At 41.5% G+C, this 22341-nt stretch overlaps 1 protein-coding gene across 3 annotated transcripts in view; it reads left to right on the top strand.

Annotated features, from left to right (window-relative positions):
- LOC101849594 (nuclear factor related to kappa-B-binding protein) overlaps positions 1 to 14567 on the top strand; it is a 36019-nt gene extending 21452 nt beyond the window's left edge. For all 3 annotated transcript variants that reach the window (XM_005092874.3, XM_005092872.3, XM_005092873.3), the window contains exons 20-28: positions 416 to 626; positions 2365 to 3297; positions 3820 to 4050; positions 5257 to 5484; positions 6557 to 6679; positions 7527 to 7579; positions 7867 to 7986; positions 9075 to 9204; positions 12979 to 14567. In XM_005092874.3, coding sequence (XP_005092931.1) covers positions 416 to 626; positions 2365 to 3297; positions 3820 to 4050; positions 5257 to 5484; positions 6557 to 6679; positions 7527 to 7579; positions 7867 to 7986; positions 9075 to 9204; positions 12979 to 13208 — 2259 coding nt within the window. In that variant the 3' untranslated portion in view covers positions 13209 to 14567. The remainder of the gene's footprint in view (positions 1 to 415; positions 627 to 2364; positions 3298 to 3819; positions 4051 to 5256; positions 5485 to 6556; positions 6680 to 7526; positions 7580 to 7866; positions 7987 to 9074; positions 9205 to 12978) is intronic.
- Positions 14568 to 22341: the final 7774 nt, after the last annotated feature.

The raw sequence follows: 22341 nt of genomic DNA, 5'->3' as shown, positions 1-22341 counted from the left end.
TGGTGGGTTGTGAGGATCACTTAAGTCGTGACAGGTATTATTGAATGTCCCGCTTGGAAATACCTGTTGGTGGGCGGTATAAAAATCTTAGCCTCTGAAAGGTGGCAAAAGTGGGCGCTGGCTATAAAAAGGTTGACAAGCTCAGGCATACCTGAATCAGTTCAATTCTAGGTACCTCCCAATTTGTCACTGTCACTAGATAATAGAAAAATATATACTTTCTCCATTTGACCCCACTTTACATGAAGAGTTAAAAAAGACCAAACCCTCTTTTGTTTTTCTTGCTACAGCCACAGAATAGAATGGTATATTGTCATTATTGCTTTAGCAATGCATAGGCTTTGGCCCTTCAAAGAAATGTAGAATAGAATGAAATTTGACCCAGGATCACTATAAAATCTTCTGAAATTCACAGACGAAAGAACAAGCAGCTCCTCCCCCTGTCACAACAGCTCCCAGCACCGCTGTCACTCAGGCCATGGCCACCCCACCCAGCAAACCGACCTTCACCTTGTCCACCTTGCCGTCATCTGCTTCTGGAAAGTCGACCACGCAAGCAGAACCTGCCTCATTGTTGGGGAAAAGTATCAAGACATCCACTAGTCTTGCCAGATCAATATCTTTGGGTAAGTTTTGTTGTTGCTCTTCAGTCACGGGTGTCCTGAGGGTTTTTTCTCAACTTAAGATTTCTAAAAAGTTGGTTTTAATATGAGTGAACAGGCAGGTTGATGCAATAAGAATCATGTAGTGCTGGGTAAAAAGCAAGACAGACAGACAGAATCAAAAGAGGTATAGGTAAGAAATAAAACCTACTCATTCTGTCCTTCAACAACCTATTTACAAACTTTCTTGTTCTATAATAGATATTTAATTAGTACATTGTATGAAATATGTCTTTCTAATTGTTTATTCTGTAATAAGTATTTTATCATTGTATATAAAATATATGTGTCACGACATGGTGGAATCAGGCACTCGTCAATTTTGGAGCATGTGGAGTTATTGGTATCATCTGAAAGCCTGTCCATTTGCCTTGCGTTTGATGGAAAAAAAGTCCATTTCTCTTTTGTCCAAGTCAAGATATTGGCAATTGAATTAGGAGGAGGTCACCTGGTTTCAGAGGTAGAATTTGGGAGAAAATGGCCACCAAAGTTTCGTTATTTCCTTAGCTCGATAGTCCACGGAAACTAAAAATTTACATCTTTCACGCCTATAAGCCAGTAAAATCTACCCAGAAAAATGTGTTCTTTAGTGGGCTTGAAAGGTGTTGAGCCAAAATAAAGACTTCAATAAAAATTCCACAACCTGCAGGAAAATGCCAGGTTCTGACGAGCGCCTAATAAAACCACGCTGCCTCACATATAGTATTATAATAATTATCAGTTTTTATCTTAATTTCACCTCATGAACCCTGTGTTCCTCTCTTTATGTGGAACACGGAAGTTTTGAGGTATTGCAGTCTTTCCTGTTCAGAGACATGGAGGCTCACAGCATCAGCAGCAAAGAAACTGCAGAGCTTCGTAAATGGATGCCTACGAAGGATAGTGGGGATCAAGTGGTACGATCGAGTCATTAATGCTCAACTGTGGGAGAGAACAAGCCAAAGGCCGGTAAAGGAAGATATTCATGTGAAGAAATGGAAATAGATTGGACACATTCTGAGGAGATGCCCGACAAGCATCATCAGGCAGGCTTTAACGTGGAACCCACAAGGAAAGCGTAAGAAGGGAAGACCAAAGATGACATGGAGGCGAGCGGTACAAGTGGAAATTGAAAAAGCGGGGACATAATGGACACAGATAGAAAAGGATGCTCAGGACAGGCTTCGCTGGAGTAATGTTGTTGATGGCCTGTGCTCCACTGGGAGTTAAAAAGGGCAAGAGAGAGAGAGTCTTTCCTGCCTCAAGCTACTTTACTGGAGATTTGGCTCTCCTGGCATTTTCTCTGTGTGAAGTGATGAATTTTTACACTTCCATCTCTTGTCCTCCTTTGTCAAAGATTTTAATGACTCTACTTTGCCCTCTTTAAATTTAGTTTGGGGGTCACAGGTTTTCCTCCTTTCAAGTCACTGAGGCGGAAGAGAGATGAATTTGTCAGTAAAAATGATTAATACTGACAATCTTTGGAAAGGTTATCGAGCATAAATGTATAGGCCTGCTTCGATAGTTCAAATTTGCCTTCAAATTTTCATGAAAGCAAAAATACTGAGAAACAACTATTAGAATGAGTGGGAATAGCTATCAAATCGAATGTGCTCTTCTTTTACAAGTAAAAAATGCTAATTTTAAAGATATAACCTTAGGCTAAGAATAGAAACGATGAATTAGAGTTGTAAAACTGGTCTCATCATATTTCCCCTCACAGGTTCAACGGGTGCTGTCTCAGGGTCTCCCTCCCCCGGCGTGACGCTCCCGCCCACGGTCGCCCAACTCCGAGCAGCTCAGGCAGCGCTAGCCAAGTCGTCGTCCACTGTCAGCAAACTGCCCACAGTCAAGCAGCTGACAAGCGGTCAAGGAATCACCACTGCATCGTCTGCAGTGGCCTCCACAACGTCTTCAGTGTTGACGGTGACGTCAGTTGGACTGGGTGTGACGTCGTCACTGGCGGCACAGCTGCTGTACTCGTCTGGCTTGACCCCTGGACCGGGGGTCGGCGTGACTCGGCTGGCCAAACCTGGTTCTGCTCCCATCTCCACTGCCACGACGTTCAGTTTGGTCACCACGATGAATGTGGCTCCGAATGCCGCCGCGGGTGGGCAAACCCGTCAACCAGGCGTGCCCACCTTCAGCATGTTGCACAGCCAGCAGTTGCTGAAGCAACAACAGCAGCAGCAGGCGGTGGGTGGTGCGCACAGTGTCCTCAAGCAGAATGCTGCGCTGGTTGCTGCGGTTGGACAAACTGTTGCTGCGGCTTCCGCAAATCCAGCCTCGGCCACCAATCCAGGATCATCAAAGGGAAGCTCTGGCCTGTCGTCCAAACAGACGTTTTCTATGACAGCCCGCCAGGCCCCGCCCCCTAACGTGGTGGTCACCAAAAACCAAGCGGCAGTGGTGTCCTCAAAAGCCCTGCCCGGCCTGAAGCAAGCGTCTCTCATACTGTCACAAGACGGCATGGCTAGCCTGACCCCTGCCACTTCCTCCACTGGTGCCAGCAATGTTCCGGGCAAGCTGGTGGCCTTGACCTCTGTTCCGGGATCAGGACCTGGGGAGGGAACTGTGATGGCTCAGATTGTACAGCATGCTGCTGCTGCTCAGATGGGAAATACGAGAGGGGCAGCACAGACGATAAAGCTTCAGGGTAAGGCTGGCTGCTTCTTAATTGTGCATGTTGAGCACTTCTTTGGAGCTGTTTTCTTTGTAATTGTATGGGTTAATCCTTCTTTTTCTCTGAAAGAAAGTCTGAAAATGCCTTAGAACTGGAAAACCAGACAAGTAAAGACCATAAATCTAGATATTTTCAGAAGGAAGAATAGAAATGGGAAATAGGACTCATCTGTGAAGACATTGAAATGTTTGGCAGTATTAAAAATGGGATAGACGAACTGAAATAGCTATTCAAATTACGGCTGATTAAATCAGCCATGACACTGCAGAATGAAACTTACGGCGAATTTCATCAGCCTCAGGACTGGGAGGGTTAAAGAGAAGAAATGAAATTCTTGGAATTTTCATTCTCCTGATTTCAGATATTGCCTTTTGCTTTCCCCGCTGTTAATGACAATTTTAGACACTGTGTGGGGAAATTATTAATGTAAAACCCCTAAGACTTACAAGCTGAGGTTTTGGTGTCGTCACTATTTTCCACGTACTTTGCCAATAGGTGGCAGCCTTGTCCAGCCTGTACTGGGTGGAAAACCCATCCAGATTGGAGGCAAGCCCTTCGCTCAGGCCAAAGGTCTGGTCCAGTTGGCGGGGAAAGGCGGTCAGCCGCTGGGTCTGATCCGGACGCCCCAGGGTCCCCTGTCGGCCATCAACCTGATCCCTCAGCCCCTGGTCTCCTCCACCACGGTCAGCGCTGTGTCAGCTGCCGGAAAAGCTGCTACAGTTGTTGGTGAGTGTTTGTCTTTTTTCATGTTGTCTTATTTCACACTATTAATGAGTGGTTTTTATTTTTTCTTGTTGTTGGTTAAGAATTTTCATATTTCATGTTCTTGGTAAGGGTTTTTGTTATTTCATGTTGTTTTTAAACCTTACACTGCCACTTATTTTAACCCTATATGCACCCAGTTTGCCGCCGATTTTTTGCGGGAACTACAAAAAACGATGCACATCATTAAAAAGATCATAGCACCCAAACCGTAAAAGATAACCACTTGAAATTTTCAAAAACGACTCATTATTTTTTTGTGGCGTATAAAAAACTGGGTAATCTATTTCAGCATCTTGCAGTTACTCCCATTTTAATTCATCAGCTTGCTTGGTACGAGTGCCACACCCACCTGTGCCATCCCCCCCTTTCAATCACTTCACCACTATCTCTGGGTCTAGTTCTAGCTCCATCAACAATAGGCCTAACCTCATTGTCACTGTCAGTATCATAGCAGTAACTGTTAGACTCTCGTTCAAGCCTATTACCTGGCAGAAAACTTTCCCAGGGATTATCAGAAACCTTGAATGACTCATCAGAGTCGGAGTCATTACGATAAGTTGCAGTGCTACATTTTGGTTCCTTGTTTTTCCAACAAAAATGTTGAAAAATTGGCCACCATCAACTGCACTCAGGTGGAAGCATGTTCTGAACAATAGGAAATCACTTTTGAAAACCAGCAGTTTCGTACATGCGGTAGATCGGCAGTTTCGTTGAGCGAGTATTAATTTCGACTTAAGTCGAAAGGGGCGAACCAGCGCTGGTGCGGTGATTTCAACTTAAGTCGAAAATGGCAATATAAGGATTAAATGTAGATTTCTTCCAAAATTTAATCAAAGAAGTTGTCATTTCCATATTTTTTTAAAAATGTAGACCCAATTTTGACAGTGGGCAATATGCAGCTAAATGCTGATTTGAAGATGGAATTGGAATAATAATTAAGTATGCCACCCTTTTAAAAAGTATTAAAAAACCCCAGCAAAAATGAAGTTTGAATGCCCGACATTGACACGTACTGGTTGCTTCAAAAGCTGAAACTGTGACTCTATTTTCCCTCTTTTCTGACCAAGTACATATATAAGGAATAGACGCAACCAGTGAAGCTTTGGATTTTAAGGAATTTTTGGCATATATGCGCTCACACCTTACTACTGCGTGTCTCTATTTCAGCTGTGGGCAACCCAGCAGCTGGAGTGGTCCTGACTCCGTCCGCCTCCACCGTTGGGCAGACAGCCTCTGGATCAGTGGCCATAGCAACAGCCACCAGCAACAGCACCCCTTCGACAGCGACGCTAGTGGCAACCTCCAAAGGCGCCACACCGACCAGAGTGTTGAGCCAGTCGCACGCGGGTATCGTGGTCACGCAGCTGGCTCAGGGTAACATCGCCCTCAGATCTGGTAGGTAGTTTTTGGGAGGCTTTTAAAAAATAATTTTATGGTCCTGTGACCTATTTTTCTGGGTACTAGATGTTTGTTAAGTAAAGTACATGTTTCTCCTTCATTTTGAATAAGGTTGTTTGATAATGCTATAATGGAAAATTACTTGAAAGTTGCTATTTTGCTGTTTGACATTGCTAATGTGAAAAACCACTTGAAAGTTGCTATGTCACTGTAATCGCCGTACCTGAAGATAGATGACAACGTCTGCAGAGAATGATCATAATAAGTGAATTTTGGGAGGTTTGACTCTTTCTGATATTTTCTCTTATGCATCATTATGAAACATCTTATAGTGAATGTTTCGTTGCTGTGGACACTGTGGTGTTTGTTTTTTCATTTCCACAGCTAAGGTTCCGATAAAACCTGAATTAGGGCGAAATGTTTAACATTAAATAAAACAAAAAAAATAACTTAAACTGCCTGAATAGTAGTACATTCATGTTTCCTTTATAATTTTTTTTCCTGGACAACAATAATAATTATTATAATGATAAAGATTAAGTGAATAATTTTTTAAAATCCTTTCTTCTGTTGCTGGTCATCACAGCGGTGATTGGTTTGGCAGAAACCACTTTAGTGTGGGCTTTGGAGCAATGTGATAGGTCAGTTTGACTAGGACCTATGTCAGATTTAGGATCATACATAGTTATCATTCTGCATCAAGTGGGTGGTTGGCGAGTGCTCCATTGTAGTTGCTCCTTTTTTCCTATCGGACATCTATTTTCCTTATCTTTTCTCCTTTTTTCCTTTGTATGTTACCCTCTAGTTACACCCCTAATCTTTGGCACTTATATAACCTATTTGTCTTGCTAGTGACGTGAAACTCCTATTGAAACTTTAAAAAAAAAAAGAGTAAAACTGTTCTGCTCCAACTCAAGAGTCAGTCAAATTGATAATGTGGAGGATTTTTAGAACTGAATGCCTTGAGTTCTGGTCAATGGAATAAACTAAACAAAAAACGAAATGAACTACAACAACAAAAAAGACAATAGACTAATGAACTTTTCCTTCTGTTTTCCCCATCACTCAGCTGCCCCAGGAGGCTCCCAAGCCAAAGTGATCCCGGCAGGCCAGGCGGGCCTCCTGCCCACACAGTTTATCCTACAGCACGCTCCGGCCGCCACACCCTCCTCACAGGCCTCTGCTGGTCAAGGTAATACCCAGTGCACACGGAACAGGGTTTAAGTCAAATCCCTGTTTGATATACAGTCTAGCAAGCACATTGCAAAATTGGCTGAAGGCGGAAATGTTTTTCATTGCTTATAGATTTTCTCACATAGATCTACATGTTTTAAATACAAAGAATATACAAAAATTTGGGACCTGAAAAATCGGACATTTCGCTGTAAGTGTTTTGAATACAAAGAATATACATGTATAAGAAAATATTTGGTACCCGAAAATCTATTCACTGTTTGAACGTTTTACTGTGTGAATGCTAAACTGTAGTTTGATACGTTTGAAGGCGGCCTTATTTTCATTCATTGTGGGATAAAAGCTCCTATTATGGCAAAGTTTGATCCAATCTTTGAAAATCAAAGATATATGTTGTATTCCAGGACATTATTGGGTCTATTTGATGAATATCAGGTCCAACAGCTAATCAGAAAGCCTCCATTTTTGTTTGCACAAGGAATATGAATCCCTAATGGACTTGCTGATTAAATTTGATGAAGGAAAGCAAAGGTGTATTTGATGTAGTGTGAACTGACCAATGTCCTTAACGGCCTGATCTGATTGGATCGTGCTTTTGACCAATGGTCTTCTGTTCGAAGGCTGGACTGACATATGTGTTATCATGAAACGGGTGAATGATGTGTTGTGGGCCCATGTAAATAGTTTTTAAAATTAATTAGTTACTACTGCTTTATGCTATTGTTACTTCCTTGAAGGTGTGTACATGTCTGCTAAGAAACACAGTTGTACTTGGTTCACAGACCTTACAGAATTATGAACATGTAACTAACACTTGTTTTTTTTTCTTCTGATTATCTCCACAGCTCCACTCATAGTGAGTAATGCCTCAGGTGCTAAAGGAGCTCAGAATCTCCAGGTAGGAATTATTGAATGTTCCCAGTGCAATTTTATGTCCATAAGAGAATTAAGTTTACTCCTGGGTGAGTCCTTGGGGTTTGATCCTGTTAACTAGAATATGTACAAAATATATAATTTTTTGTAACCATGCTGATGTGCTATGGAAAAAGCTTTATATCCCGGTTTGCTTCTTACTTTTTTAGACTATCCCCAGGTGCCTTCTTTGTGTCTTATCCTTCTATTTCCCAGCACAACATAGCCATAATTGCTTTGATGTGCATCTCCTTTCACCCTTCCACTCCCCAGGTGATGCGGACTGTCCTGTCCCAGCAGGGGGCTCTCAAGCCCGGCCAGGCCACCATCCTCATCTCCCAGCCCGCCCTACCTCAGGCCGTGTCCACGGCAGGCGGGCTCACTGCTGCTCAGGTGGGTTGTATGGTAACTCTCTCTGTGTCATGGTGATCTATCGTCGATATGGTATTCCATTCTTTGTTCCCTTTCTTTTCCGTGCTTGTGAAGCTTTTGTATCTGTTTGTGTAAACTCCTATCGAATATTTATAGAGGAGACAAGGTTGATTTCGACTTCTCCCAATGCCACATTCAACCTACAACATACTTGCCAGACTCAAACATTCGAAGAAGGCATCAGGGATGGAGTTTTATGGTGCTTTTCATTGTAATTACATAATTGTCCATGTGTGACATTACCGAACAGAGGGAAAGTAGAAAATTGCAGCAGGTGGTCGGTAATAAGTCCTACTTCTTTCTTTTCCCTCTGTTGATTCTGTCTGCCTATCTTGCTTTTTCTTTGAACTAACAGGGAGGTATTGTGTCAGTGTGCTTCTCTTCACTTTAATATGCAAAATTATGAAGCCTTAAATTTCAACACTGTGGGTGGTTGGCGGGTGCTTTGGTGTTGTTTGCTTCTTCTTTCTTATCAAACATCTATCGTCCTTATCTCTCCTCCTTCTTTTTTATGTTTGTTACTCTCTTGTAACACCTCTAATCTTCAGCACTTACATGATGTTATTGTGTTGCAATGGCCGTAAAACTTTTACTAAAAAAATTTTTTTTTTAAAAACTTCAACACTGTCATCTGTTTAGAAGGAATAGTGCCTGCTCCTACTTTATTTTCTAGGGTAAAAAGCTGTAGATCTAGTATTGTTAAGTGATTTAAGGGGCATGTTTGACTTGGCTTGAAGGGCTTGCAATTAGTGTCAAAGTGCATGTATGTTGAAGGAGATGGAAATCTCATTAAGAATTTTATCTACCATGCACGTCAGAATCAAATGCTACCATTTCCATCTTTTTCTTTTAGTCTTTGTTTAGAATTTGTAACCTGTTAGTGTTTTATTTCAGGCTGTTCGGTTGGCAGTGTTGTTGTTGGTTCTTAACTGAATCGGCAAGACTATTAAACTGCCCCATTTTGTCACCTTTAAGTTTTAAGTGCAAAATAATTTGCAATCGTATCTATATGATGTAATATATGATCTCGTTCTACGTGTTGTTTTCAGGTTGTACAGACAGGTGCTAAGACCTCAGGGCGGGGATCTCCAAAGGGCAAAGGTCAGCCAGTGTATGCCAGGATCATCACTCCGCCTCCAGGCATGAAACTGACCGGCATGGCTCAGGTCCCAGGCTCAGGTGTGTAGTGGCAATGTGGTTTGCATCAGTCCGTGTTGGTCAGTTTTTGTATTTTTTATTTTAATTATAAATATTTTTTTTAAATGTGTATAAAAGAAATTTGGTCACAGGAACCTTCATGGGACCAGAGAATTTGTTTGTGTTAAGCAAAGTGCTAATGAAAAGAATAAAGAAGAGGAGGCAATTCCTTTCTGTTTGTTACAAACAAAACTGCCAGGAACACATGCAAGGCCTTGTATAACCTATTTTTAGTAATTAATAACACATACAGAATTGCCAACTTTTGGACTTTGAAAAAAGGTGAATCCTTATTTTCAACCTTAGATGGATGCATTAATGGCACAGAATGAGGTTCAAGGGAGGTTGTTGCTATTTACTTGATGGTTTCCACGTTTTACTCATTTTAAAAACAAAAAGCAAATGACAAAAGATGGAATAAATAAATCGTAGTTGCACATTATATAAAAAGTTTATCTGAAAATTTTAAAACAGGATTTCCTCATTAAATTAGGGACAGTTGGGACGGTAGCAGCTTCTGAGTATCTGGTCTTGATTTTCTTTCTCACTCACTTCCCGTATGCAGCAATTGGTGACATCGTGGCTTCTTTGCTTTGTGGGACATTATCTTAGGATATTGAGTGCATCTTGGGTGACATGTATTGACAGTGGTAGGCTACATGGGTGGGGCAGGGGAAAAAAAGCAGGGTGTAATCTATTACTGTTCTGGATCTCTCATGGTCTAAGAAGTATGGCGTTTGCCTCTCCAACATTTTTTGGAAATGACACGTGTCAGGAACGAAACATTTTTTTCCGTAACTCACTGACTACGGTTCCCGTCACAGGTACGGGGCGGGCAGCCGGTTCCCAGGTACGGATCCTGTACCCCCGACGAGGATGGACTTTGCGATTTTGTTCTGTATCTTGTGCTCCCGTCACATGTACGGGAACGGACTCCAGTGCTAGTTTTGCCACTTGCTTCATTTCGTGCTGAGTTTGGTGGAAGTTTTGTGGTGTCACCTCATCTGGGGTTGACCTGACCAGAACTCGCGCTATGTTTTTTCTATACAGCTGATAGTAATCCGACAGTCGCGTCGAAGTAACGGTCGCATGAACAAGAATCAAATAATTTCGCTGTATTCGATACTTCTGTTCGTTTTGCTAGTTCTAGTGACTCAGGATATGATGTGTCTGATAGTTAAGCCCCTGGATATGTACCCAAACACGGCCCGAGTCGTAGTTTTAGGGCTAGATCTAGCACTAGTACTGGTGTTGTTGTTCGTGCGACAAAATCACAACTTCGTTCCCTACATCTGTCTCATGTAATTCAGTGTATGGGTCTGAATAAACGCACAGAGCTGCTTTTATATTTTCACCAAACACTCACACATGGATGCAAATCAAAACAGAACACTTTGAACTTTAATTTTTGTTGTTGTTGTGAACTTCATACTATCTGTCATGTCTCTAGAAATTTTTCGAAAAATCAAATTCATGCCAATTTTGAAACAATCATAAGAATTAAAGTATTAGACCTAGACAACTTATTTTTTTTTGTATTAGATTAAGTTTGTATGTAAATTTACTGTGCCAAAAAATAATTACAATAGGGTAGTTCTGAGAGTTGTGGTTATGTTTTAAAATACCCCCAAAAATGCCTGTACTCAGTGCTAGTGACTGGTGAAAGGGCTAGTAGTCAGTGAGTTAAAATGTTTGTTGTTGTCCTCCTTTCTTGTTCTCTAGTCCGAATCTGTTATTTGCTTTCCTCTCCACTTTGTCATCTCAACCCCTCTGTTCCTCTCTCCTTTACTGTTGACTCTTTTTACGGCAGAGTTTTGTTAGTTTTGCATTACGAGCCTTCAGGTTCAATTCTTGACTCACCACCAGATAGTTATTGTTGTACACAAAAACTGGTGTTGAATATTAAAAAAACCCAAAAGCAACCCTTCCAATGAGAGTTCAAATGGTTTGTAAAAGAACTCTAAATAGTCTAGGGTGGTGGGGTTTAATTTTTGACTCAATAGTTTTAAGAAATAGTACTGATGTTCTTGCAGAGGTTCTAGATTTCTGGCTGCCTCTCAGATATTTACTGTGGGTGGTTGGTGGGTGGCTCCTTCTTTCCTATCAAACATCTGTCTTCCTTATCTCCCCTCGTTCTTTTTTGTGTATGTTACTCTCTTGTAACACATCTATTCTTCGGCACTTACATGACCTTATTGTGTTTCAAGTGCCATAATACTCTTACTAAAACTAAAGATATTTACTGGTTTTGAGCTATTCTGTAGAACCTTAATTTCAAAATGTGCAAAAATGTTTCCTTGGAATTTTCGTAGACCTCACCTTTTAACTCACTGGAGACTTTTCACACAGCATTTGCAAGCACTAATATTTTTCCTAGAGGCGGTTCACGCACCCCCTGCGAGCACAAGTTTCGTGTTTTCTCCTGGGTAAAGTATGCGCGCAAATGCTGCGTGAACCGTTTCTTACCGTGCAGCAGACTTTTGTTTCGTTTCTTGCGGTTTCACCGGAATTGGCTGGAAACTTTTCGAGTTATATACCCGGAAGGAAAGTTAGTCACACTGAGGCCCTACTTTCATTTCTCTGACATGTCTGTTCTCGCAACACTTTGTCAGTACGATGGTGGCACGCTTAGTTTTAGTAAGAGTTTTACGGCACTTGCAACACAATAAAGTCGTATAAGTGCCGAAGATTAGTTTTGCAAGAGAGTAACAAACACAAAAAAGAAGGAGGATAGATCAGGGAGAGAGCTGTTTGATGGGAAAGAAGGAGCACACCATACCAGAGCACCTTCCAACCACCCACTTGGCGACACGAAAAAACCAAACATTTTTCAAGTTTTTGATGACTTTGACAGTTTAGAAAATTCTGATATGATATTTTAGACCATGGGGATCCTGATTTCAATGTAAATGAGCAATGAGCATCAAAGGACTGATTCTGATAGATAATGTTTTTCATCTAGACCAGGCTTTGAAATGCAAAATTCCACTTTGACTGGAGCCCTGTTTTTTTTTCACACTGAAGTGGATTAGATAGCTTATACATAAGGATTACCATGATGACCTGCCTGTTCATGAGTTTTGACTTGTTATTCCTTTTGAAATACAAAACGCAGTAAAAGACACACACAAGGTTAATTTTTTTTTTTTGGGGGGGGGGTTGTTGTTGTTTTTTTTACACAAGACTACGTCAAAAAAATTTTTGGCAAGCAACAAATTTTAGCAAATTTTCAAAAATTATTTCTTTAAAAACTATAAAAGATATTGCCTTTCTGTTTTTTGTGTCCTTTTGGGCATGTTTAGATCTGTTATGTGTTTACTAAGGGTGGTTGTATGTCTTTGGGAAGGGTGTTGTTTGAAATATTGAAATACCCCAAAAATGCCAGTCTTCGGCGCGCATAGACCCGAAAAAGGCCCAGTTTCCAGTGAGCTATTCCTTCAGAATCTTGAGGACCAGTAAATATGTCACTGGCAGGAGTTACATTTTCTTCTGGAAGAGGGGGGGGGGGGGGGGAACACCTGTTATGGTACTGAATGGGTTAAATGTGTTTGCCTGTTATACCTCCAAGCAAAAAAGCTTTACCTCAGGGTTCATATACGAAGATATGTCTGAAAATTCGCTTCTCCTCTTACGAACCACATTGTGTTTATTTTGATTGGGTAACTCCTCCTCCTCCTCCCCCCCCCCCCCTCATGTTATACTGTATACTGTACAACCTGCTCAAATTTTCCTTTCTGTGTATGTGTGTGTGTGCAGGTACTGCGGTGAGCGGCGTCAACGTGATACAGACGATGGGCAAGCTACTGGGCACCTCCCCCGGCTTGGCCACCCACAGTCTGCCCTCGCTGCCCATGGTCAGTCTGGCTGTCCCATCGGGGGTCATCAACCCTGGGTCCACGGCCTCAGGGTCAGTGCAAGGTAGCAAGGTGGAGGTCGCCGCCGTTGTCTCTGAGGGAGTGAAGCCGGACGGATCTAGAGACAGCTGATACTGAGATAGGGGTTTCTGTAGTTTACAAGATCACTGATGTAGTAGGCGAGATCGTTGTTGTGATGGGCATTTTGCCTGTCTCAGAGGTCAGCAATCTTCAGATTGGCTCTTTTTTTTTCTTCCAAATTTGTTTTATCTTGTGTCTTTTTCAAAGACCAGAGCAGTTTAAGGACACTTAACCCTTTTAGTCTCTCAACCCCCCACCCCCTCCCCCAACACTACTTATAGGAATCTTAAGTCTGAGAGCCCTCTAGGTCGACGGCTAGATTAGCACCACCACTGCCCACTGAGGCATATGCTGTGCTTGGTGTGAGAGGATTGAAGAAGAGTGTACTCGGCTTCAAAGGTCTTTTTTTCACAAAACCCTTGTGGCATTCCAGAGAATGGTGTTTAGATTGTACCTACTGGTATTTCAAAAGGACTTTATGCGTACACTGGATGGATAACTTCAACTATTTGTACGTTTTGTAGTCTCACGGGTCAACACGTGTGCTTCAGTTTTTAGTGCAAGTATGGTTTAGTATGGGGATGTATTCTTGTATGCCTTGATGGAGTTGTCAGTTTCCCCACTTGTGCGTTTGAGTATGCGGAGTATGGAAGGATAAAGTGAACCTTAACTACAATTAAGAATGATGAAATGCATTGTTGATGCGTTTGTAGTATTTTGCTTATACAGTCCAGCACACACTTAGCAAAAGCCAGGGGTGCTAAAATCTTTTAATCATGTACGATTTTCAGACAATATAAGAATAATTATTTGCCAGGAAAAAAAATAGTTCAGGATCTAAAAGTCTGTTTGCTATATATGTATTTTATGTCATACGTGTGTTCGCTATGTGCATGCTAGAATGTATTGTCATCTGAGAATTGATCAGATGTAGAAGAAATCAGTGTTGTCCCCACCCCCTTCAAGATATAAACATTGGAACAAAAACGGAGATGAAGAAGTCAGCTTTACTACTGTTGTTTTATCTTGATTCTCAGTGCATTGTAGTTTCTTTAATAGAAAAAAAAAAGCAAACAAAAATACTGACAGTAACAGGTTTTTAGATATTTTGTTGTTGTTGCCAATATACTTCTGCAATGCTTTGATGAAATCATTTGTAACGAATGACCCCAATGTTGCAGGAGTTCAGGTACTTCTGTTTGTGTTATGTAATTTAAAAGGCACTACACCCTTACATACCTGGAGGAATGTTTTTTTTACAAATTGTAAAACTTTGTAAATATTATGCATATCATATGCAAATGTATCATTGACATGTTTTTTGTGTTACCATGGTGATTTTATTGACAGAATTGTTGCCTTTGTTTCATTATGTATTTTAAAGAGGAAATAAAATGAAAAAAAAGGCTTTGCAAGTTTTACGTGTTTGCATTTGTTGAAATTTTTTGTTCTTCCCATCAATTAAACATTTATAAGGGACCCCACTTATAACAGCCTCGGTTATAACAGGGTTCTGGCTTTAGCAGGCTTATAATAAATCCCTGTGTCCAGTCTCTTATAATGTTGTATAGTAAAAAAAAAAAAAATTTTTATAGCAGGCATTCGGGATGGATATGCTTGGCTATAACAGTGGTCCAACCATTGACAAAATCCCTTTGAAAACAGACGGATAAGAGGCTAACCCCCACCCCCCCCCCCCCAAAAAAAAAAAGCAAAAAAACATCCAGCTAGGCGAATTGCACCTAGTACCTGTGTGATCCACAATAGATCACAAGAGTCGATAGTGTAATCTACTCAATTTACGATGGGTCATCCCTTGAGTGCTAGGGAGGAACGGGGGGAGGGGGGGGGATTTGAATGCACTTTGGTATTGATGCAAAGCCAAACTTAAATAATGTGGCCTTGGTCTTGCTTCACATCGTCGTCTCCCCTTTGGGTGGTACAGTGGAACTCGGATTCAACGAGATCGCTGGGCCTCACCTAAAATCTCGTTGAATCCGAGTGCTCGTGATAGTAATTATGAGGTTTTGTGTAGTTATTTACTGGCACTGAGCAAGTAATGTGTAAAGAGAAGTACCGTAACAAGTGGTGCCTGATATGCCAGCATTATTAATAATTATGAGCTGCGCAAAAAAAAAAAGACTGATTCGTTCAAATGCACGCCTGTGTCATCTCGATTGCTTGCCAAAAAGTTGTGTTTCTGTGTAGAGCCTTGCCTAGCGCACGGCAACTGTAGATTCCACAGATCAGCGCACAATTCATTACGTAGATCTACGTCAAGACTAGCTTATCATTGTAATAACGATCAGTTGCGGGGGGGGGGGGGGGGGGGGGGAGACTGACCCGTTTGTGTCCCCCGACACGCACACATTGTCCACACTTGAGCAGAGTGCAGACAGCACATCCGACCCCGACACACACGTTCCAACAACACGTGTATTGGTATAAAAGAAGGCCTCTGATTGGTCACATGCAATCGACTAAGTGAATAATGGCTCACGATGCATGTGCAATGGATGGTTTCCGGGAATAGATAAAGTTCGTTGTGGGACTGGGAAGACCCCTGGAAGCGACCTCGGTGAATCCGAGCTTGCTGATTTAAGTGCTCGTTGAATCGGGTTATTTTAAAAATTGATTTTAAAGAAGAAAAAAAACAAACGGGAAATCCTTCTCTCTCGTTGAATCCGAGTTCCACTGTATAATTTGTAACAGGAATAATGACGTGATTGTTTGAAAAAGCAGGCACTGGGCGCTAGATATTACTAATAGTAATATCCTCCTTTCTTTTTTCTAACTGTGGCAAAGATCGTACACTCTTTGAATGAGGTTATTCAATGACAGATAGTTGCAAAGCGCACCAGAACGCGCTATAGACTCTAGAGCATATTATATGGGCTTCATATAAATGAGATTATCTTTGATACACGACATGCATCTCAAATTATGTCTGGTCATCCCCAATTAGACTAAGAATAAAGTGTTCTGGAAAAAAGAAGGTGGATAAAGTATGATGAAGAGAAAACAACAAATCGCTGGGAAACAAAAGGAGCAGTAACTAACTGGTAAATCAGTACATGTAGTAGTAGGTTATCTAGTATGTTCGTGGGTAATTTAAAACATTTTCTTTCGTTAATTGTTAGAAGTAACAATGTAGGCCTATGTTTTTAAACGTGATCCCGTCTTCAATAGGATTCCGATTCTGCTATAGTGGCCCCCGGTTATAACGGCCCTGGCATAGTTATAGCCTTACTTTGTTATAGTCGGGGATCACGTTGACATACACTGCAACTAATAATTTACCAGTTTCATCACTTTTATTTTTTTGAGTTATTTCTACTCTCCTTTCCAGTAATTTGTTCCTCCTCATCTTTATCTTCTTTTTTTTTTATTTTTAAAAACTAGATCTATCTTCGGGGGGGGGGGGGGGGGGGGGTTAGTAATCAAAGTGAGACCAAGAATAGAAATGAAGCTACACATGAAAAACTTTTCCCACAATAGCAACAGAATTAACGAAGTTCCTTATTCCACGTGGCATCACTGTGTTATGAAAGAAAACAAATCCGGAATCGATATCATTGCATATATATTTAACCACCGACATAACCGCGAAAATAACATTTATCTCCTGAAATAATCTTATTCCCACTTTGGACAAAACGCAATTGTAACGTCTAAACGCACGGAGGGAAGAAAGGTCTCAAGATTTTTCAACAGTAAATTTTAACTAAAGATGTGAATGGGAGCTCTCCTTGCCAAGAGGTTAAGGTGTTCACCTCTCCTTCAATAGGTCCGGGGTTCGAATCCGAATAGCGACGGTAAATTTTAGAGGGAAAATTTTCTTCTCTAAAATGTTCTCCTTTCACATCCTTTCCTGCTTTCTAACAATACTCTATCCTTTGCTTTCGTCTCCACTTTCTGCCCCCACCCCTTCACCTCCTTTGCCCCCTCCTCTGGGCTTCAGACTCTTTTTGCAACCTTTCTACAAGGCCCTACTACTCCTTGGCTCCTTCTTACTGCTGTCTGTCAGCCACATCCCTGATCTTATTGTAGCAAAGATCTACACATCTTCTCGGACAAGGGCGAAAAATCTTGGAGGTCCCGTATGCAAGTTATGCACGTGAAAGATCCCTTGGAGGTCCAAAATCGATAGGCTTCGGCCGCCACCCGGGCAAAATTCAAAATTTTTTACCCTCTGAAAATGTTCAATGTGTCCCGCGCGCCCATATGACCTTATGCAGTTGCAAGCGCCGTAAAACACTTACCACACACAAAAAAATAAAAAATAAAATAAAAAAAATTAAAAATGTGAATACATAGAAAGGAGGTAAAGAAGCAGAGTTAGTAATACTAAAAATTATGTATTAGCAATTAATTGTTTTAAATTCTGGCTGTCTTTGTCTGGGCTAGCTTTTCGTAGCCAGGAAATCATTTATTACCATGACCGGATCTTCAGATTTAAGACTGAGCAAAAATAGTCGAAGAAAAAAGAAAACGAGCGCTCGCAGCAGCCACAAGATTATTAGGAGTTAGAGCTTGTCTCCTTATGCGCGACGCGACGTTACGTCACGCGGTCGCGACCGACTGTCGCGCGCGATGTTACGTCGCGTCGCGCATAAGTCTAGATAGTCTTAGCCCCCTCTCCCCCCCCCCCCCTTTTTTTTCTCACCTTTTAAAAGGTAGAGTCCCCCAATCCATTAGGAAGGGGCACCCAAAAAAAAAAAAAAAAAAAGTGGAGATGAAAGCATGCAGACGACAGAACATGGTTACAGTTAGAGAGCACAAAAAGAGGAGAAATGAAACAATTTTAGATATGAAAACTTTTCGACGCTGTCAGGTTTCAAACCCGGGACCTATTGAATGAGGGGCGATAACTGTACATCTAGACAACGAGAGCCCCCTTTGTCTGCTATTGTGAAACACTCAACAAACTGACAGAAACTGAGAGACGGAAAAGACCGGAGCAATTGAACAAAGGGGTCACTGTGCAGCATGACAACCCCACTCCGCATACCGCAATCATGACCAAAGAGTGGATTCAAAAGTATGGTTCTGATCTGATTCATTCTTACAATAATATCTTTGGAATCCACAAAAGATACTTGGCAGGCAAAAATTTAGACGAAGACGATGACTTATAACCGGAAATGAACACAATTTGCAAAATCTTGACGATATTTTTTCAGGAGGGGCATCTATTCTCTCGTACACCATCGAAAAAAAAAAAAGCATCGATTTTGAATGTGGTCATACAGAACAGTAAGCATCTTATGTGAAACTTTACTCTATTAAAATAAAACCAATTAGATCTAGATGTATAATGATTCTGTGACTATTTTATATTTGACAATTCCTGCCGAACGGCAATCGTATTTTCACCCTGCTAGGATTAACGCAAACTGCACCACAGTCCGTTGTTCTGTCATATCCGATATGCTGTGTACTGTACTGTCTCGTTTCGATTCATGAACTGCAGTGCGAGCCTTCCGACAGAGGTGGGCGATTCCTGTTTTTTTTCGGTAACCCAAAGATAGTACATAACAAGATGGGCCACTTCTCTCTTTGAGCCAATTAAAAAAGTGTCCTCAAAATTTGGTGGCGCCCTCTTCACAAAAGCGCACTCTTTGCGAACAGAGTTACCCTACTTGAGTTTTAAAAAATCAAAGTGAAATTAGCAAGTTTTGGGATAAATTTCGGAAGAACGCTTTTTTAAAATGGTTACGCTGACAAAAAACCTCTTCCGGAGGAAAGGGTGATGGTTTTCTTTGTTTAATTTGACTTTAGAATGAAAAGCGAGAGGTCATTAAATTTTTAAAAAACCTAAAACTCCGCACTGAACGTACCCGAACTGCTGATGAACAGCAGTCGATCTGCGCACTGCGCACGCAATGAGGTGCTATTCCTATTCTTCTTCTGGAAAAACGAAAGAGAGCTTCAAAACAGACTGCAGCGCCATCTGAAGCAAAGAGCATACTTCCCGCGGACACTTTTTTTGCTGAGTGGCCCATCTTGTTATTTACTATCATTGGGTAACCGTAGATTCCCGAATATTAAAGTTAAAGGCTAGGAATCGTAGGAATCGGCGCCGAACCCAATTACTTTCTTTATAGCCAGTGATCAATGATAGTACATAACAAGATGGGCCACTTCTCTCTTTGAGCCAATTAAAAAAGTGTCCTCCAAATTTGGTGGCGCCCTCTTCACAAAAGCGCACTCTTTGCGAACAGAGTTACCCTACCTGAGTTTTTAAAAATCAAAGTGAAACTAGCAAGTTTGGGGATAAATTTCGGAAGAACGCTGCTTTAAAATGGTTACGCTGACAAAAAACCTCTTCCGGAGGAAAGGGTGATGGTTTTCTTTGTTTAATTTGACTTTAGAATGAAAGGCGAGAGGTCATTAAAATTAAATAAAACTAAAACTCCGCACTGAACGTACCCGAACTGCTGATGAACAGCAGTCGATCTGCGCACGCAAGGAGGTGCTATTCCTATTCTTCTTCTGGAAAAACGAAAGAGAGCTTCAAAACAGACTGCAGCGCCATCTGAAGCAAAGAGCATACTTCCTGCGGACACTTTTTTGGCTGAGTGGCCCATCTTGTTATGTACTATCATTGCCAGTGATGTGATTTCTTCCAGTGGCTCTATGATTTCTTCAAGTGGTTTTGACCCGTACCCAGTACATGTATTATGATTGTATAAGCAGCGGCTAGCAGTTAGCCCGACCCCTGCAATGACCTCCGGCGAGTAGCAATTAGTCCGACCCTTGCAATTACTCCCAGCTAGTCCGACACCTGCAATTATTTCCGGCAAGCAAGTAGTAGCAATTACTCCGACCCCAGCAATTATTTCCGCCGAGTTGCGATACCTATGACTCCTTCCGGCGAGTAACGATTAGTTCGATCCCTGCAATTACTTCCGCCGAGTAGCGACACCCATGACTACTTCCGGCGAGTAACGAGTTGTCCGACCCCAGCAATTATATCCGGCGAGTAACGGTTCGTCGGATCCCTTTGATTACTTGGGGTGGCAGAGCGCTACCCCAGGCACTACCCCACCCAATCTCTACAGTATGAAGTCAGAGACCAACACTGACCTACACCGAGAAATGAGAGTCTATATTATAGAGCCTCGTGGGCAGACGTTACAGATTTAGATTTTGAATTGAAAGAAAAGGAAATATTATTATGATTTAAAAACAACAACAGATGAATGAGACAAAGGCGAAAGCAACGAATAAGTTTTGACACTGTATACTAGATCGATATAATCTTTGACAATGACTTTGCATCCCGACTACTCTTTCTTTTCTTAAGTCTTCAAGATTCAGGATAACCTCGATTTCAGAACATAGCAAAGCACCAACATTTTTTTTTCAAAAATACATTCTTTGAAGAAAAAATAAGATAAAAATAGAATAATTGAGAATCGTTAGTTTACGAAAAAGGGATCGGTTATTTTTCTCAGAAGCAATAATCGCAGGAATCGGTTCTGGAATCGATTCTTGGCCCACCACTAACTTCCGACAAAGATAATACATAACAAGATGGGCCACTTCTCTCTTTGAGCCAATTAAAAAAGTGTCCTCAAAATTCGTTGGCGCCCTCTTCGCAAAAGCGCATCTTTAGCGAACAGAGTTATCCTACTTGAGTTTTAAAAAATCAAAGTGAAACTAGCAAGTTTTTGAATGAATTTCGGAAGAACGCTTTTTTAAAATGGTTACGCTGACAAAAAAAAAAAACAACTCTTCCGGAGGAAAGGGTGATTGTTTTCCTCGTTTAATTTGACTTTAGAATGAAAGGCGAGATGTCATTAAAATTTTAAAAAACTAAAACTCCGTACTGAACGAACCCGAACTGCTGATGAACAGCAGTCGATCTGCGCACGCAAGGAGGTGCTATTCCTATTCTTCTTCTGGAAAAACGAAAGAGAGCTTCAAAACAGACTGCAGCGCCATCTAAAGCAAAGAGCATACTTCCTGCGGACACTTTTTTGGCTGAGTGGCCCATCTTGTTATTTACTATCTTTGCTTCCGATCAAGAAGAATATCAACACACACACACACACACACACACACACACACACACACACACACACACACACACACAATAATATGTCAAGGTGTACGTGTGTCCAGAAAAGTGTCGAAACGAGAACCAGAACACATTATTGTGACGGAGAACAACAACGTGTAAGAGGGCAGGCATCAAGTCTTAGTAGGTTCTCAAATCATCCTAAAGTGTTTCCTTAGCCTACTACAAAATAAGTGATAATTTTCAACCCGCACTCCACACGGCACAGCGTCAGCACTCGGTGAGGCGATCGGCAATGCGTTCTACTAAAAGTTGGGGGAAGTCCTTGACTGGACAAAGATAGATGCGGTGCAGATGTGGAAAATGAATGAATCTAGAGAGTAACGACTCGAACTGAACCATCCGCAATCATTGCAACATTTAGATCTAGTGAAATGCTGTTTTCACCACAGTCAAATTTCGAAAACACGTCCTGAATGTAGCACCACCAGGTTTCTCGAGGTGCCCTCACAGGTAGAGGTGGAGAACTTCCTCTTTACATTCCTTAAACACTTCAACTTCAAAGAATTTACAAAGTCTACAAAAGAGGGTCCAACTCTGGCTGCTCTAGACAATTCACGACTACACATGAACTTCAGAGTATTGGAATTTTTTCAAAAGGAACGGCATCATTTATTTATTGTCTTTTGTTCTTCTTGTCCCACTGTTCACGTACTTGCTGTCTCTAGACATGTTTGTCTTCGGACCACTGAAATCTCGCCGGGCACAAGCTAAAAAAAAAAAAAGGAGTCAAGGCTTTAGAACAAAGGTTGGTCTGAAAACCAGACTAATTATTGCAAGGAAGTTGTTAGGCACGCGTACACCCGCATAACACTGGATTGTTAGGGGCACGTATTTTCAAAGTCAAGGCCGTTCAGTGTTCCCAAAAGTCAAGGCGTTCGGCGGTTCGTTTCACCAGCGTGCTTGGTCTAGCAAAGGTGGATTGGGATTGAGACTCGTAAACTTGTGACTTGATCTAGATCTAGATCTATTCTAAATTTTCTAGATCTCTGTTTGTGGGGAGGGAGGGAGAGGGAGTGTATTTCTGAATGAAAAAAGACAGATACAGAGAGAAAAAGAATGTGTGTGTGTGTGTGTGTGTGTGTGTGTGTGTGTGAG

Source organism: Aplysia californica, unplaced genomic scaffold (genome assembly GCF_000002075.1).
Source record: "Aplysia californica isolate F4 #8 unplaced genomic scaffold, AplCal3.0 scaffold00054, whole genome shotgun sequence".
Taxonomy (NCBI): domain Eukaryota; kingdom Metazoa; phylum Mollusca; class Gastropoda; order Aplysiida; family Aplysiidae; genus Aplysia; species Aplysia californica.
This window is presented reverse-complemented; position numbering and strand designations above follow the sequence as displayed.